This window comes from Ambystoma mexicanum, chromosome 10, assembly GCF_040938575.1.
Source record: "Ambystoma mexicanum isolate Mex_15411 chromosome 10, UKY_AmexF1_1, whole genome shotgun sequence".
Taxonomy (NCBI): domain Eukaryota; kingdom Metazoa; phylum Chordata; class Amphibia; order Caudata; family Ambystomatidae; genus Ambystoma; species Ambystoma mexicanum.
The window spans coordinates 1,317,080,322-1,317,096,994 of NC_090932.1; the positions used below are offsets into that span (position 1 = coordinate 1,317,080,322).

The 16,673-nt window shown below is 47.1% G+C and overlaps 1 protein-coding gene across 2 annotated transcripts in view; it reads left to right on the plus strand.

Moving 5' to 3' along the window:
* Positions 1–16,673, plus strand: part of CHEK2 (checkpoint kinase 2) — an 816,762-nt gene that overhangs the window by 425,000 nt on the left and 375,089 nt on the right. For both annotated transcript variants that reach the window (XM_069619359.1, XM_069619360.1), the window contains 2 exons: positions 11,300–11,364; positions 14,146–14,245. In XM_069619359.1, coding sequence (XP_069475460.1) covers positions 11,300–11,364; positions 14,146–14,245 — 165 coding nt within the window. The remainder of the gene's footprint in view (positions 1–11,299; positions 11,365–14,145; positions 14,246–16,673) is intronic.

Here is a 16,673-nt window from a genome sequence, read left to right on the forward strand (position 1 = left end):
TCTTCACTGGCTCCCGGTTGCAGCAAGTATTAAATTCAAAAGTAATCACACCCTCTACTGTCTAATCTCTGCCTATTTTTGAGATCTTCACACCCAATCTGCCCATAATAGGAGTCTTTTTCAAACTCCAACACGGCTCCTTCCCCTGATCACTCTATTAACTCTATCTTGTCCGCATCTGATTTCGCTCACTTTTTCTCTTCTAAAGTTCACTCTTTGCGTAAAGACATTGTAAATTCTCTCGCCCCAACCACCTTACTTTCATCTCCTCCTAGTTCTTTTGCCTTCATCGCTAGCTTTTCTCCCATTTCCAACTCTGATGTGCTACTCCTGTTAGCCAAAGCTCATCCCACTGCAACCCCCACTGACCCAATTCCATCTGCTCTTATTCCTAAAGTCTACCGTTTTCTTATACTGTATCTTGTCTTTCCTTAACACTTGTCTCTGTACATCTGTCCTTTCTACAGCCTTTAAACATGCAACTATCATTCCTATTTTGAAAAAACCCACTGCTAATCCTCTTATTGTTTCTAATTTCCATCCTATCTCTCTCTCCTACCCTACCTCTCTAAACTCTTAGAGCGTCTTGTGTACTCTCAGATTTCATCATTTGTCACTGATCTATCTCTACTTCCTCGCTTTCAGTCTGGCTTCCGTCCTCTTCACTCTACTGAGACTGCTCTGATCTGTGTACTTAACTCTCATCTCACAGCTCGCTATTTCAAACACTCCTCTTTTCGTCTTCTAGACTTATCTGCTGCTTTTGACTCTGCATCATTCTTTGCTTTTGGAATCTCTCTTCCTTTTGGTCTTAGGGGTTCTGTCCTTTCCTGGTTTCTCTTCTTATCTGTCTAACAGAACTTTTTCCGTCTCCTGGGCTGGCAAGACCTCCTCACCTTTCCCCCTCGAGCATTGAGTTCCCCAAGGATCAGTCTTTTCTCTTCTCAACTCGCTGCCATAATCTCTCTTCTGGTGGTTTCTCTCATCACTTCTACGCCGATGATGCACAACTTTTTCCATACTTTTCGTCCTTCACTCCTGAAATTCACCACACCCTTACAGACCGTCTCTCTGCTATCAAATCCTGGATGGTCTCTCACTTTCTCAATCTGAATGTAGGGAAGACTGAGGTTATATTCTTCCCTGCTAACACTCTTCCCCCTCATCCTCCACCTCCTCTCATATCCTTTCCTCCCTCTAGTCTCTCTTTCTCCCACAGCTTGCAATCTTGGCCTCTTCTTTGATTCTAATCTCTTTTGCTCACCATATTTCTCTTACCTCTCGTTCCTGTCGTTTCCATCCCTATATTATTCGCGAAATTCGTCCTTTTCTCACTTTTTAAGCTACTAAATTTATCTCCTCCCTAATCTTCTCCCGACTTTTCTACTGCTGTACCACTCTTTTTGGTCTCCTGAGCTCTTGTCTTGCTCCCTTTAAAATCAATGTATAATTCTTCTGTTTGTCTACTTTGTCTTCTCTCTTATCGAGATTACATTTCCTCTTCACTTGCCACACTTGGCTGGTTAACCTTTCACTCCCAACTCAAATTCCATTTTCTTTGCTTAGTCTTTAAATCCCTCTATGGGCTTGCACCTGACTATCTTGCTGCACTCTTAACTTTCTATACTCCCTCACATTCTATCCGCTCTTCTTGCCTCGTTAGACTGAACGTTCCCCGTCCTCCATGTGCCCAGTTTCCGATCTTTTCAGCTTCTTGCTCCTTCACATTGGCATGTTCTCCCACCCTTCCATCCGCTCTCTCTGTTTACTCTCGCTTTCGTCTCTGAAAACCCATCTTCATTGCCCCTTGTTGCTTGCTACCAGGATTGATGTTTACTGCCTATCATTATTTTGTACTGTACCCTGTTTTAAAATGTGCAGCACTTTGGTTTAAGGCGTTATATAAAATACAAATGCAAATCCCTCAGCATCATCCACAAGGCTGTCTGGGGCCTGGGACCATGCTATCTGCAACTTTCTCTTACTAAATACTCTCTAGACCTATGTAAATCATTTAGCTAAACGGAGGACTGGAGGCCGATCCCTTTCGTCAGCTGGCTCCCAACAGCCTCCCTCTCCTTCTTGAGAAGGATGTCCTCAAATTCCGGAAGCTCCTCAAGACTTTCCTCTTCACCACCTCCTTCACTTCGTCCCTCCTTTGCTAATCTCACAATTGCTGTGATTCGTGGTCAGGGCACTTATGTATCCCTCAGGGACCTGGCCTCCCATACCCAATCGCCCCAGCCTCTGTCTACCTCTCAGCATTTGCTTCAGCGCCAACCGGCCTTATGTAGGCTTGCACCTTTCTACCCAATGCGGCCCCAGGCCACATAGCACTTGCCTTACTATGCGCTTCATCTGCTGCTCACCCACGAGCACGGACATTCCAGCACTTACCCCCACACTTCCCCCTCTTCTCGCTGCACTTGCACGTTCTGAATACTCCCAAGGCATAGTAGGCTTGTCTTTTTTCCCCGCACTGTACTCATTGTTTTTCAATCCCATGTTCCCTCCCTGCTGCCCTGTGGGCACTTTGAAACAGAATTCAATTACTGTATAAGCGCCTAACAAATGCATAATAAATAAATACATCCCCTTTGCATCTAAAGAATTTGACTTTTCTTCATAAGCAACACATATTCTCTTGTCACAAACAAATGGCATGTCCATTACATCCACTGTATGCAATCTTGTACTCGCTTCCAGGCAATTCTGGGATGTTCTTCTCACTCTGGCAATAAATAGCATGCACATTAGTAATGCAAGGTAACTAGTGACAAATAGATGGCCTATCCTATTTTAGTTTTCTTCCTCTCCCTCATTTAAATCCTAATCCCTCAACTGTTCTGCAACATCAGCATTTGTATACACAAGTATGATTCTAAATTCGAAGCAGACATGCCCTACTTATACTATTTTGCCCTGTTCCACTTGAAGATCTGTGCCTGGACCCTAGACCAAGTTGGAGAAAACCACATGAAAAGTTTATAAAATGATTGGGATTGTCTGAATAATTTTTCAACAGTTCTCTTTCTAGGTAGACTTGGTTTACACTCCTGTCAAGTACTACCTGTTGCACAGCCAACCTGGTTCACCTTTCTCCCAGGTACTGTGCCTGAGGATGAGCAACTGATGTATTTCTGTTATGGGTGCAAGTCGCAGACTTGCCTGGCTTTGGGACTTCTCCTTCTAGGTAGGCTTGATTCACTCTCCTGCCAAGTGCTATCTTATATTAGCATAGATGTGAACAATTCTTCAGTATTACTTTCAGGGTCCCAGACCTTCAGTACGGGCTATTTCTCCCACTTCTCTGCTTACCACCAGTTCCTATGGCTTTCAGGGTCCCAGGCCCTAGGGTCGGGGTATTCCTCTCCCTCCTCTGCCTGCCACCTCCTTCTCTGGTTCCCAGTGTCTTTCTGCCCCTCTGTGTACCAATTTTTCTGGTTCGCGAGGGCATCCCTTTTCCCAGCTTCCTCCGTCAGATGTGGGACTTGTGGTGCTTGTGGTGGTTTTGTTTGGTCTGCAGCGTCTCAACAGCAGAAACCATCCTTCTCGAAGCTGTCACGCTTTCCAGTCCTCAGGACTGCCTTCGTCTGCCAGCCTGCCTTCCCTTCCGTTGTCTCTGGAGCTCGCAGCCTCTTACTGGGCGTCCCGGCTTTCTCCCAGTCTCTGGCAGAATAAGTGCTTGCCCTCAGAAGTGCTTCTTTCCTTTTTATTTTATTGCAGAGATCTGCTAGATTGAATAGGCTGGTCTGCTCACTGTGGTTCCACATTTCTTTAAAATATCATAACTTTTTTCGTATGGGTACTATTTAGGAGAGGATGAAGTTCTGCCTTGCTCACATACATAGAAGTATGAGAGATTCCAGGATTCTGGAGAGGTTATGGGAGTGAGGTAGCTGGGACAGGGGTGGATACCCAGTCTCTCCTAGGGTGTCATCCCTCATCCCATGAGGGTTTTCCCTCCCCATGTGATCCACCCGCAGTGCACCACCCTCAGGGGGTTTATTGGACTGTGGCCGCATCGCCCTGGCCACCGAAGGCACCTCCCCATGGGAGAAGGTATGACATCCAAGGATTTGCCACATATGCAATAAGTAACCAAATGGCATGTAAAAAAAGACCTTTTTGTAAATATGCCCAACAAATGTATTGTGAATAGTTTGATTCCTTTCACAGAAAGCACACTTCGACACGTGTAATGATGTGATTGTGCTGATGTTATTGTGCTATGTGTGACCATACTTTAATAAAAAGTACCATGGGTGTCCCTCACGAGGGACGGGAGAAGGAACCTTTTTCACCAGAAAAAACCTTCTTCCCCTTTAAATATAGAGGCGCACGGGTGGTGCGGCCCTGGGAGCATGCGCTGCCCTGACTCCGCCCTCCGGCGCCACACCTCAGTCCCCTTTTCCACATCGACAGGAATGGGCCGAATTCACCAGCGCTCCTCGGTTTGGCTTCGGCCATGTAATTCCACATGCAGATACTTCTTTGTCTTTGTGTTTTCAGGTACTCGGTCCTCAGGCGTTTCGCTCATCCCCGGCGCATGTCGACTTCTTCAGGGTTCAGCAGGTGTCCATCCTGCGACGGGCTCTTCCCGACTAAAGACCCCCACGCCCTCTGCCTGTAGTGCCTTGGCCCTGACCACGGCTGGCAAGCTTGTACTGCGTGCAGCGCGCTTTCCTCAAGGTCTCTGAAGAACAAACTATCCAGATGGAGGGAGCTCTTCCGGAGATCGCCTCCAAAGGACCTAAAGGACGTTGTCGATCATAGATCCAGGCCCAAGGTAGGGCCGCTCTTTTTCAGTGCACCCCGCAAGGGACTCACCCGCGCTGGAGGGGCCGCTCCGGTCCTGATACCAGCACAAGTACTGAGAATGAATCGGCTACCAGCTGATAGGCCAAGGGATCAGTCGATCCTCCCGGTGACGGTGCTGAGGGACCGGAAGGTTCTCTTACTGGGGCTTCACCCTAGTGGCTATGCCCTAGTACCGGCATCATGTCCGAGGGGGCGCCTTTATGCACGTCTACCGTCAGATCCACCAAAGGCGAAAATCCTACCAGGCCTCGGCCTGAGGAACGGGGTAGGCCCCATGATCCACACTCGAGAGTCCTGGACGGGGTGGGCCCAGTGAGCCACACAACAAGACTCGGGCACATGGAAGGCAGCTCGACAAAATGGCCGCTGCTCAAAAAAATCCAGACATCCGGCCAACGGCCCTCCAAGGAAGGCAGGTGGAGGACCGTGTGTCAAGGTGGAACTGGTGTCAACCAGGTTTGTGGCCTACATCTTACCCTTCCTTCGCGCAAGTCAGGTTCCCGCTGCATCCAAACAGGAAGGGCACGCAACGGCTCCAGCAGCCGCCCACTACTCCGTCGGTACCCCCTATGACCAATCCAGCCTGCCAGGACAGGTTCTTAGAAAAGTTCTTCGGGCTCATTAAATCTCCACAGATGGGGTCATCCTCCGGGATGCCATCAGGGACTTGCTCCCTCCAATGGCTCTGACGCCGCAGGTCCCAGTACAGGCAGCTGTGGTTCCTGCTCAGCCTCAACAGCCTGCTCCGGTGCCCCAACCGATTGGGCAGGCAGTTCCATACCAGCCCCCGCTGCAGCCTCCGGCTCCTGTCCCCGCACCTCAGCCAGCAGCTCCTAGCACCCCCTCCGGTGCTGGACCCTCCAGACCTGCAGATGGACACAGATGAGGACGATCCTGACACTCCATCTTCAAATGTCTTGCAGGGCTGGCAGAGTACTTGGGCCTTCCTTAACCCGAGGTCGAGCAACCAGCAGATGGTGGTCCTCGCAGCTACGTCCCGTGGCCAGAACGGGGATCCCGATGCAGAAGGGCGTAGTTGCCTTGGCCAAGAAGGGATAGCTCAAGCCCCACTCAGCCCAGCCGGTAAATAAATGCCTGGACGCCAAATACAGTGAGATGGAGTGGGATACACTCTTGCTATCCGCCCATCCTCAGCCATGCTCCTCAGTGATCGCTGCGGCATCGCTGTACTCCAAGCCTCAGTCGTCCTCGGACGCTTCCTCTGCGGCGCTGCTAGGCAAGGAGGAGATGATCTTGGAGGCGTACGGGAAGAAGCTGTATTCCAAAGCGTCCTTGCACCTGCGTCAAGCCAAGGTGGATGCCATGCTGGCAGCTGTTAACCAGAGGCTCTAGTGGGGAAATTGCAAATTTCCTGCCAGAGCTTCCGGCGCAGAGCCAATCAAGATTCAAGGTGGGCTTGGCGGAAGCCAAGATTGTGGCACAAGACATCATGGAGGCCTCCGTGGCCCACATTGACACCTCTGGCCGTGCCATCTGTATTGCCACGGTCCTGAGAAGAACGGCCTGGCTCTGTGCTATGAAATTCAACCCGGATGTCAAGGAACCCATACTAGATCTTCCGTTCGAAGGGGGTGACCTCTTCCACTCTACAACAGACGAGGAGCTGGATGAAAAGAAAAGCAGCTCTCAAACGGCCAAGTCTTTATCCAGCCTTACAAAGACCACGCCCAAACTGTACACCCAGTCACAGCAGCGCTCTGAGAAGGGGCGCACGTACGGAGCGTTCTGCGGCTTCCAAGAGCGGAGGTCCAGGCAGCCTGACAGTTCGCCGTCCCAGCATCGGCGCAAACAACAAAAAGGAGTGGTGGGGTGGAGTAAGGGCTTTTACCAGTCCCCCTCCTCCGCAACCGCCTTCGAGGGAAAGAAGGCATGACACACCCCTCCAGGTCCACGGGTCTCCAGTGGGGGCAGGCTTGCTCTTCACGCATATTTCTGGTGCCAGAATTTCACAGGGCCGTGGATCCAATCTGTAGTCTCCACAAGGTACCGCCTCCCTATCCCAGGCTCTCCTCCCTCCTCCCCTCCCACAGGTTGGAACAGCAACTCTTTTGGCAGAGATCCGGTCGCTCGTCGAGAGCCAGGCAGTGGAGGAAGTCCCAGCCTCCCAGTGAGGCTTGGGCTTTTACGCCAGGATTTTCGCCATTCAAAAGAACCAGGCAGGCCTGAGAGTTCTGCTGGACCTTTCCACCCTCAACCTCTCCCTACCTCTACAAAAATTAAAGATGGTTACTCCAATTTGATAGCGGAGACATTGTGCAAGGGAGACTTGAACTGAAGGACGCGTACCTACACGTCCCGATCTGGCAGCCTCATCATTATGATTCAGGATCATGGGCTGCTATTTCCAATACAAGGTGCTTCCTTTCGGCCTCAACTTGGCCCCCAGGGTCTTCACCAGGCTGATGAACTGTGTGGCAGCCCTCCTCAGGGCCACCACATCTACCCTTACCTCGATGAGTGGCTCGTCTGGGCTACATCTCCGGAAGCAGTGCACCGTACTTCCCACGCTCCTATGAGAACACTGCACAAGCTGGGCTTTTCACTCGCCCTCAAGAAGTCTCAGTTGCAGCCCACGCAGAGACTGACCACCTTGGGCCTCATTTGGGACACGTGCTCCGAGAAACTTTTTCCCTCGGACGACAAGATCACAGCCATCAAGAGGGCCATGGCGCACTTCCTCAGCAGAGAAGTGACCTTGGCTTGGTGGTACTAACACCTACTGAGTCTCATGGCAGCAGTCCTCTTGGCTGTCCCCCGCACGAGACTCAGGATGAGGAGGATACAGCTGCACTTTGCAGCATCCTGGAACGGGGACATCAGTCAGAGATGATCAGCATTCCTCCCATCGCTTCACCCAGACCTCACATGGTGGTCCATGGGCTGCAACCTGCCTACGGGCAAGCCTTTCCGACGACCTACACCGCAGATCACCATCACCACAGACTCCTCTCTCAAGGGTTGGGGGGGGGGTCACTCTGGACAACCACTGCATCCATGGCACCTGGACCCGGCAGGAGCAGGAGTACCATATCAATTGGCTGGAATTGAAGGCCATCTGGTTGGCACTCAGGGGCCTTCGTTCCGGTTATCGAGGGCAAGGTTGTCCTCATTCAGATGGACAACCTGACCAGCATGTTCTATGTCAACAAGCAGTGAGGTACCAGATTTCCCCCCTCCCCCCATTGTGCATGCTGGCAGTCAGCATGTGGGAGTGGGCCCTTGAGAACAAAATCTACCTCAGGGCGGTCCACCTGCTGGGGGAATCCAACCTGAAAGCAGACGGGCTCAGCAGACTGGGAGTGGAAAACTAAGAGTGGCAGCTGAATAACCTAGTGCTGCAGGAGATCTTTTGCGAATGAGGTCACCCTCAGGTGGAGCTCTTTGCCTCCTGGGGCAACAAGAAGTGCCAACGGTGCGCCTCCTGGCAGGGTTAGGGCCCGGGCTCCCTAGGCGATGCCTTTCAGATCAGCTAGGACAGAATGACAGCATACGCATTTCCACCCACTCCCCTGATTCACAGGGTGATATGCAAGATAAGGATTCTTGCCTCCTCATCATCATCCTAATAGCTCTTGGTGGCCAGCCAGGCCATGGTTTTCAGAACTGCTCAGACTCTCGGAGAGGCCTGCCATTTGCCTGCCGACGGGCCCAGCACATCGTCTGGCGCAGCAGTGGGCAGGGTCATCCACCCCGCCCTCACAGCGTGGTTCCTGAACAGATCACGCTAGGACACCTCAGCCTCTCTCAGGCTAATCTAGAGATCATACAGGGCCCCAGGAGCAAATCTACCAGGACCCAGTATAAAAGCATGTGGACCAGGCTCTGTCACTGGGCAGACTCTGCCTCGAACCTCTGACAGGTTCCCTGGAAGATGTGCTCTCCTTTTCGGCACATCTCACCCATGCAGGTGTGCAGGTAGACACTTGCCGCACCTACCTGACAGCCATTGGCGCCTACAGAAACTCGGGGGAGGAGAGTTTCTCCTCTTCCAACCCAATTGTCAAAAGACATCTGACGGGTCTCGCCAGGCTCTACCTGCCCATCAAGAGGCCGCACCACGTGTGGGACCTCAACATAGTCTTGGGCGCCTTGGCGCACAAACCTTTTCAACCAATGGCAGCGTCCGCTGACATCAGGCTGGTCACCATTAAGACGGCCTTGTTAGTCGGCCTCACCTCACCTCAGCTCGCAGAATCGGCGAAGTCCAGGTGCTGCTCACATCAGAGCCATCCACTAGGTTTCACAGGGACAAGGTAGTCCTTCGAACGCACCCAGCATTCCTACCTAAGGTGCCGTCCGCATTCCATCTGAACAAAGAGATTGTGTTGCCCATTGTTTTTGCCGAGCCCAACGAAGAGGCACAGAGAGTTCTGCACTGCCTTGATGTTAGGCATGCCCTGAAATTCTACCTGGATAGGACCAAGGGCTTCTGCAAGTCGGATGCTCTTTTTGTCACCACCTTAGGTGGAGCAAGACTGGGGTATCAGGCCTCCATGGCCAGTTGGATGGTATCGGCCATCAAATAAGCCGACGAGGAACAGCACAAGCCACTGCCGGCCGACATGCACGCACACGTGGTCAGAGCCAAGGCAACGGCCATCGCTTTCCAGCGGCATGTCCTCTGGCAAGCCATAAGCAGGGCAAGCACTACTGTTTGGATGCCGGTTCTAGATCAGACGCGGCTTTTAGACAGGCGGTTCTTAGAAACCTGTTTGCTTAAGGAGGGTGTCCTCTCCACCCTGGGGTAACACTCAATTGTAATCGCCCATGCAGTGTAGAGGAAAGGGGTCAGGACGTAGGAGTAATTGAGCGTTACTCACTGTAGTGGCTAACGCAAGTCCCCTTTCCTCCATACGTCCCACCAACCTCCCCCCTAATAAAACTGGTGTCATTAGGCAATGTTGAATCTATTGTCGACGCGTCTGTGGGGACCGAGGTGTGGCGCTGGAGGGCAGAGTCAGGGCAGTGCATGATCCCAGGGCCGCACCCCCGTGCGCTTCTAAATTTAAAGGGGAAGAAGGTTTTTTTCTGGTGAAAAAGGTTCTGTCTCCCGTCCCTCGTGAGCGACGCCCATGCAGTATGGAGGAAAGGGGACTAAGCACTAAGAGTACGTTACTCACCGTAGTGACTAACTTATATCTTTGACATCAAGTTAATGGAAAAGCCCTTTGTCCGTTTTTTGAATATTGACAGTAATGCTGTCGCAGTTTCAGCTTTCTCCACTTTCCCAGATTACAACCATTTTGTAAAGGAAACATCTATAACGTTGCCACCTTTTTAAAGATTACTTGGCGGTCTGCCCATGCCGGTTCAGTTCAACTGCAGAGTTATGCTATTTCTTTATGAAGAGTTGCAAAATTTAGGACTTGGTTCCTGTTTTACCCACCTGACTTAATCGGCCTCCCTTTCTCTGCATACAACACCCTGAAGTAGGAATGACAAGACTATATGTACATCCGAGAAGAAGCAGAGCACCCGAATCATGCGAGTTATTACCTAACTCCTCCCATAACTCCTGGGAGAGTCCCTTCTCCCATTTCTTCGGCAAATGTTGCTTTTTGCCACTCGTTTCCTATATTGGCCTCTGTTTGCTGTAAACAACTTCGTAGAGTCCTGGTTGGAGTGCTTTGCTTTCAAACATTGGTCTTGGCACACCTACTTTTAACCTGATGAATTGTTTAAGACATTCCTGTATTGGATTGCATTGCATTATAACTTCAAACTGGTGTCAATATAATATAAGAGATTTGGGAACAAGTCTAAAACCGTTGCCTTAAATGTGGTAGGTTGAAGTTCTCCTATGAGACAGTAAAAGATGCATCCATACCCTGTCTGTCCTGTGGGGGAATAAAATGTGGTGCCAAGGCAAAACTTTGAAAAGGGCATTCGCTAATAACACCACCCTCATTGTGCAGCATTCTATAGGTGTCACCTGCATATCGCCCTCCCACCAACATGTAATGCACAAATATGGCAATCAATTGTTTACATGTAATGGCATAAACCAGTGCTTACGCATCAGATGAGCAGAAGTGTCCATGCATATGTAGAACGTTCTCAATGGCGAGAGCACTTCCTGCTTGGTGGTTCAGAAGTGAAAACCTGATTTATTCTTAAATTTATTTGCAGCTTTTAACAAAGGCTTAAACGATGCAATAGAATTATTTTGGGCAGACTGTGACAGACCGATACCATAATGAATTCAAAAGAATTTCCTAGCTACTATTTGTGTAAGAAATGGTGTAAAGTTATGATAAAGAAAAGTGTTTGCAAGCTTTCTATCTGAATAATTGCATAGTCGACCTGAAATTAAACTAGTGTTTTGCATTTGGAGAAAAATTGCTCTCCTTGATTTGCGTGGTGGTGTTCAAGAATGAGTGAGGTTTTGCACTTTGTGCTCCACAAGTGAATGCACATTGAGTACTGTTAATGTAAATCATTCTTTATTTTTTTTTAGCCCTGCATAATCAAGATCGACAATTTTTTCCATTCCGAAGATTATTACTACATTGTTTTAGAACTGTACGTATTTTATTTTATTTCTGTGTGAAGTTAATGGTTTTGCCATCTTAAAAGGCTTTTGTTATGAACACTAACATCTTTTCAGTTATATTTATAAAAGCGTGTACAATGTCACATCCGAAAAATATCTGTATTTGCAAAAATAAATCTTGCTATATAAATGACCCATACGTTACAATGTAAAGTCATGAATTGGTAAACGGTCCAATAAAAAGGGTGGTGAAAAGAGATGACGAGAACATTTCTACGAAGTATGTAAGTGTTGCTTAAACCATCTACCTAAACCACCTGATTGGTTGTATCTCTCACCGCAGCTACATGCGTTCTATTTCTTATCTCTTTGACATGGGCAAGAGAAATCCAAAGAACTGACTTGCTGACCGCCTCTTTCCACTGCTTTTTGACCCTGTGGATCATGCCTCCTTCAAACTCCTCCCTGCTTGGCTTCATGGACACCATAATCAAATGGTTGTCCTCCTGTCTTTGACCACTCAGTCTTCATCTCATGGGACATCCCTTCACGTGAGTGTGCCTCAAAGATCAGCCCTAGACCCACTCCTCTTCACCATATGCACCTCTTCCCTTAGCAAACTAATTTCCTCTTTTGAGGTGAACTATCACCTCTTAGCTGACAGTACTCCAATAGCCTCCTTCCCATCATTCAACGTGGCAATCTCCAAACCAACTGCATAACCGCAATCTGCCACTGGATGGCTCCATGGTGCATCATGGTAAACTCTACAAAGGTGGATGTCATTTTTCACCTAGCCTCTGATGCCAACACTCTTCCTTCCCTGACCTCACTTATGGCTCACAAGCTTTGGTGTCCTCATTGACGGCTACCTGAAACTCTACTATTTCATCCTGACTACTGTCATTGCAGCCAGACTCTATCTCCTAAACATTAGAATAATCTTCTCAATCCTCAAGCACCTCTGAGTTACAACCCTTATCTCTACTCTTGTAACCTACTTAGACCATCCACAACCTCACTAACAAAATGCTGGATCCATGCAAAATCGCTTTCTTTAAATTCCTACTTCCTATAAATAAATCTATGGTCTTGATCCCCCTCATGCCCCACTACATGTCTGAATGCATGTATCCACATTCACTCTTGAACTCCCTGCTCCTTGTCGGTTCCTAATCTTTCAGTCCTTCCCCACTCTTCCCCTCCCACCTGTGCCGTCTCCTGCTTTCACTCATTTTCCTTACTTGGCCCACACCACTAAAATGAACTCACCCTGGCTATCAAAGGCATCTCTTCAGTACAACATTTCAGACGGGGGATCACCCTCAACCCCCTTCTAGCAATGGGAGGAGTCCAATACCACCCCTCCACCCACTTAGTCAAACACTCTCAACCCACCTCTATTGCATTCAGCTCTCAGGATTACTCTATAATTTGTAAATCTCTAAAGACTGGCATCAGGCTCTCTATTTCGAATATATTATGCCACCCTGTCCCTGGTGTATGTTCCTGCTATTACTCCTCTATAAGTCATGCAATCCTTCAATACAAAAGGCTCCTTGCCATAGGGCTGTTTCTGCTTTGTGTTCTTCCCTATTTTGATGGCCATTTCTGTTCCAATTGACATTCTGTTATTTTATTAAAGACATCTTGAGAAATCGCCTTTGTACAAAATGTTTTGTTGTTTAAATTAAACTCCTCTCCTCCATCCCAGTACAGTGGTGTGAGGTTCCATCTTTCAATCTTTTCTTCATTCGTTTTTTTGTGGTCGGATGCAGGCACTTTGAAAGTCCTTGTTCAGGTTAGCCCAGTGACAGAAGCACATCTATAACAGTATTTAAATGCTGTCGAAGACTGCCTTCGAGCCTGGGCTTAGTGTACAAGAAACCTAGGAATATTTTAACTATTTAGTTGCATTTGCTTCAACTGGAAGACAATAAACCAACTCTGTTCCAAAGCCTTTGTTTTTCAGAGGCAAAGCGAACATTTGTATCAGCCCCTCTTTCTTTCATGCAATTGTTTGCAATTTCTTATGTGGTAATGGCCCGCAGTCTCTGGGCTTATTGCCTAAATATAAAGGGAAAAGTAATCAGCAAAATGTACTTGGCATAGCAACTCCGGCATTCCTTGTTTCCATAATAATGCAATGCTCACCAGTATAGAGCGGGAATGGTCCAGATATTACGATTTTGATCTTATAGCACATACAGTGCACAAACAATATTGCCTCTAGGTCATGCTCATGCCCTGCACGTTGTCTATAACTGGCAACAAATTGAGGGGTGGGGGAGATGCATTCAGACAATGTAGGGCTGATTAAGTGGGGGAGCAACCCATTTGCTATTGGCTCCCTTTTAAAAATAAAAAAATACAAATGAACTGCACTGGTCCGATTCCGTGCTCCCTGCAAGTGGGTGGTGCTCCATGAACTAGTAATTGGTGAGCAATTAACTAGGAGTTCATATTGTTTGCAGTTGTTTACACTTAAGATTAGCTTTTTTCTCAGTAACGTTGATTTACAGATTTGGTTTGACATGTAAGAGTTCATTCAGATGTTACATGTCCTTTGTGTATGTAAATGGCTATTGTTTGACAGTAAAAACGTGTTGAAATTTAGAGTAATCATGAGATCATAGAATAGCAAGTAAACAAAATGGTACTGATTTTGATAATAAACCAAAAGAGACTTGTATATTTTGAGTTGTCTTTTTTTGTTGGTTGGATTTGCCATCTTAATGGCCATGTTGTGTTGTGTCCACAGTTTCAATTGTGTATCATCTAAGCCTATGTATATCTTTCATTTTCTTTAGAATGGAAGGGGGAGAATTGTTTGAAAGAGTGGTGGCAAAAACCAGGTTGAAAGAATCCGTTGCCAAGCTGTATTTTTACCAAATGCTTCTTGCTGTACAGGTAAGTTACTACTGAGGCTATCCGATGTTAAGCTATACATCTCAGATCTTCATTTACAGTTTAGTAACTTTTGATTATCCCCGATTGTCCAGAGAGGGGCTTTGAAATAAATGTCCTAGAAACTGGGTTTGCTTGGAGTATTTGACAACGTGGTGTAGTCCTTGTGATCCGTGGAATACTTCAGCACAACAAGAAGTATTGGCTAGATTAGCACAATTTAAAGTAGTTGTGCAGTATGCAGGATATGTAGTTCCAGAACCAGTGAGCCTTGAGCTTGTCGGGGAGTGATAGAGGCAGTCTGAGGAGGCCCGGTGTGGGGGAATGTGTGGTATGTAAATGAAGAAAGCGTGTCTTTATTTTTTTTTATTTTTGTTTTAGGCATTTTGGGATTTTCAGTCTAGCTGGGGTTGGCTTGTGGTGCAAAATTATCCAGGGTTAGCAGTTTGGTGGAAGTTCTGGGTAGTTTGTAGCATCTTTCTTGTAGTTGTGGTATGACTTCAACAGAATTCTGGCTTGCAGTTAACCTGTGTTGGACATTTTATTTACCATAACTTTCTGTCCTCCGGCAGCATAATTCGATACTGATTACAAAGGGCCGAGGGTGGGATTGAGAGGCCAGTTAGGACTTTATTGCCATGGTCCTTGTTAGGGCAAGGTCATGCTCAGTTGCTAGGAAGATTCGTTTTGATTTTATGAGAGTCCATCTCGGTGGCAGGCTGTTTACTTGTTTTATTTTTTGTTCGATGCTCTCATGAATTGGTGTGCTTCCAAATAGATTTCGGAGCATTGTGAAGTGTGTCAAAGCTAGGGAACAAATATTCTCATTCCATGCCATTTTGGACCTGTTCTAGAAATGTAGTATGTTAAATCTCAAGACTACGGTTGGTACATGTGACAGCATACTATGTGCAGCAAATGGCCCTTAGTTGGTGTTTGATCCTGTTTATTAAAGGAATGCCCCCATCAGGTATCTGGGAAATCTTCCAAGCTGCCAAATGAAGGTGTGTGGTGCCTGGTTATCATGTGATAAAAAAATTAACCCCAGGTCCACATGCAATAGTAGGGCATATCAAGCAAACAGTTGCATGAATGAACCACAGCAGGAGATGGCTACACTGCTCGATATGGGGTGACCTGCAGTTCTTTGCTGAAGGGTGCAGTCCTGGGCAACATTTACCACCCCTGGGTTCAAGGTAGATTCATGCTATGCAAATCAAATAAAGCACCTTTGGAAAACCTGTAATAATTGTGTTGAACCAACGGGGTGCCCTGAACATTATAAAGTTACTTAGTTATAGCAAAGAAAACCAGGAGTACTTTTAAAAAACATGACCCTTGAAATTCTTTTTAACCTCAAAATCAGTACCCCTATTTAAGTAAGACAAACAAAGTCAACACATACCCATTTTGTGTGTAACTAATGCCAGGGCCAATACACTAAACACAATTAGACATGCTAGACCCCCCACCCCCAGTATGGTCCCACTTGCCCAGATCCTTAGAGATGGTCTTTACCATCAGGTTCACCTCCAAAGCCTCAAAGGGGGTGCCCCCTAGCCCCCTTCCCCCACCCCCGGGGAGGACGACAAATTGCTGAGATTAGTCACAGCGTACATGGCCTATTCATGACCACCATTTTGAGTAAGTGTCTCTACACCAATTTAACATGATGCCCTTTTGTTTGAGTCTCTTATCCTGATTAAATAAAGATATGTTGTCTTTTAAAACAGGAAATTATTCAAATCCTTTATTCTAATGAAAAAAGCGTTCGCTGAAGTCATTAAAACCTATGAATAAAAACACCATTACAATACAGATATGGTAGGTTTCATCAAATACATTTGATGTAAATACCTATAAAAACCCTTAATGGAACAATCTGATTCACCTTTACATTACTGTTAAAGCATACCCCTCAATATTCACGGACAGTTCAAATGTCAAAAGCACATCCAGCTTCAAAAACCCTGCAACCCCAACACACTATTTTTCTCTGGATTCATTTACATATCAAGCATGTTTTCTTTTTTTCAAACGTCTCCTTTTTCCACAGTGAGATCAGCATTAACATCTATGGGGTGGCAAGAATTGGGCAGGAGCACAACATACTGAACTTATCAGTTTAGTTTGGCAAGCACTGGCACCCGCGTTGATTTCTCAGGGCAACCAGTCTAACTGCCTGATACTCCATTGTAGGTAATTGGCCTCTGTGAAATTTAAGAAAACATACAACTAAGATGCAAATGTGATTCTTAGTAAATATTTTTCACACCCAAATTGCTTTTTACTGGAATACTTTTTAATAGCCATAAGAGCCTTGCACTTAGCAATGGGGCAACATTATTTATATATATTTGGAGAGGGTGGGGCATCTAACTCTATTTTGAGTCCTAAAATAAAAAAAAACTAAAACTACACGTAATGTAAG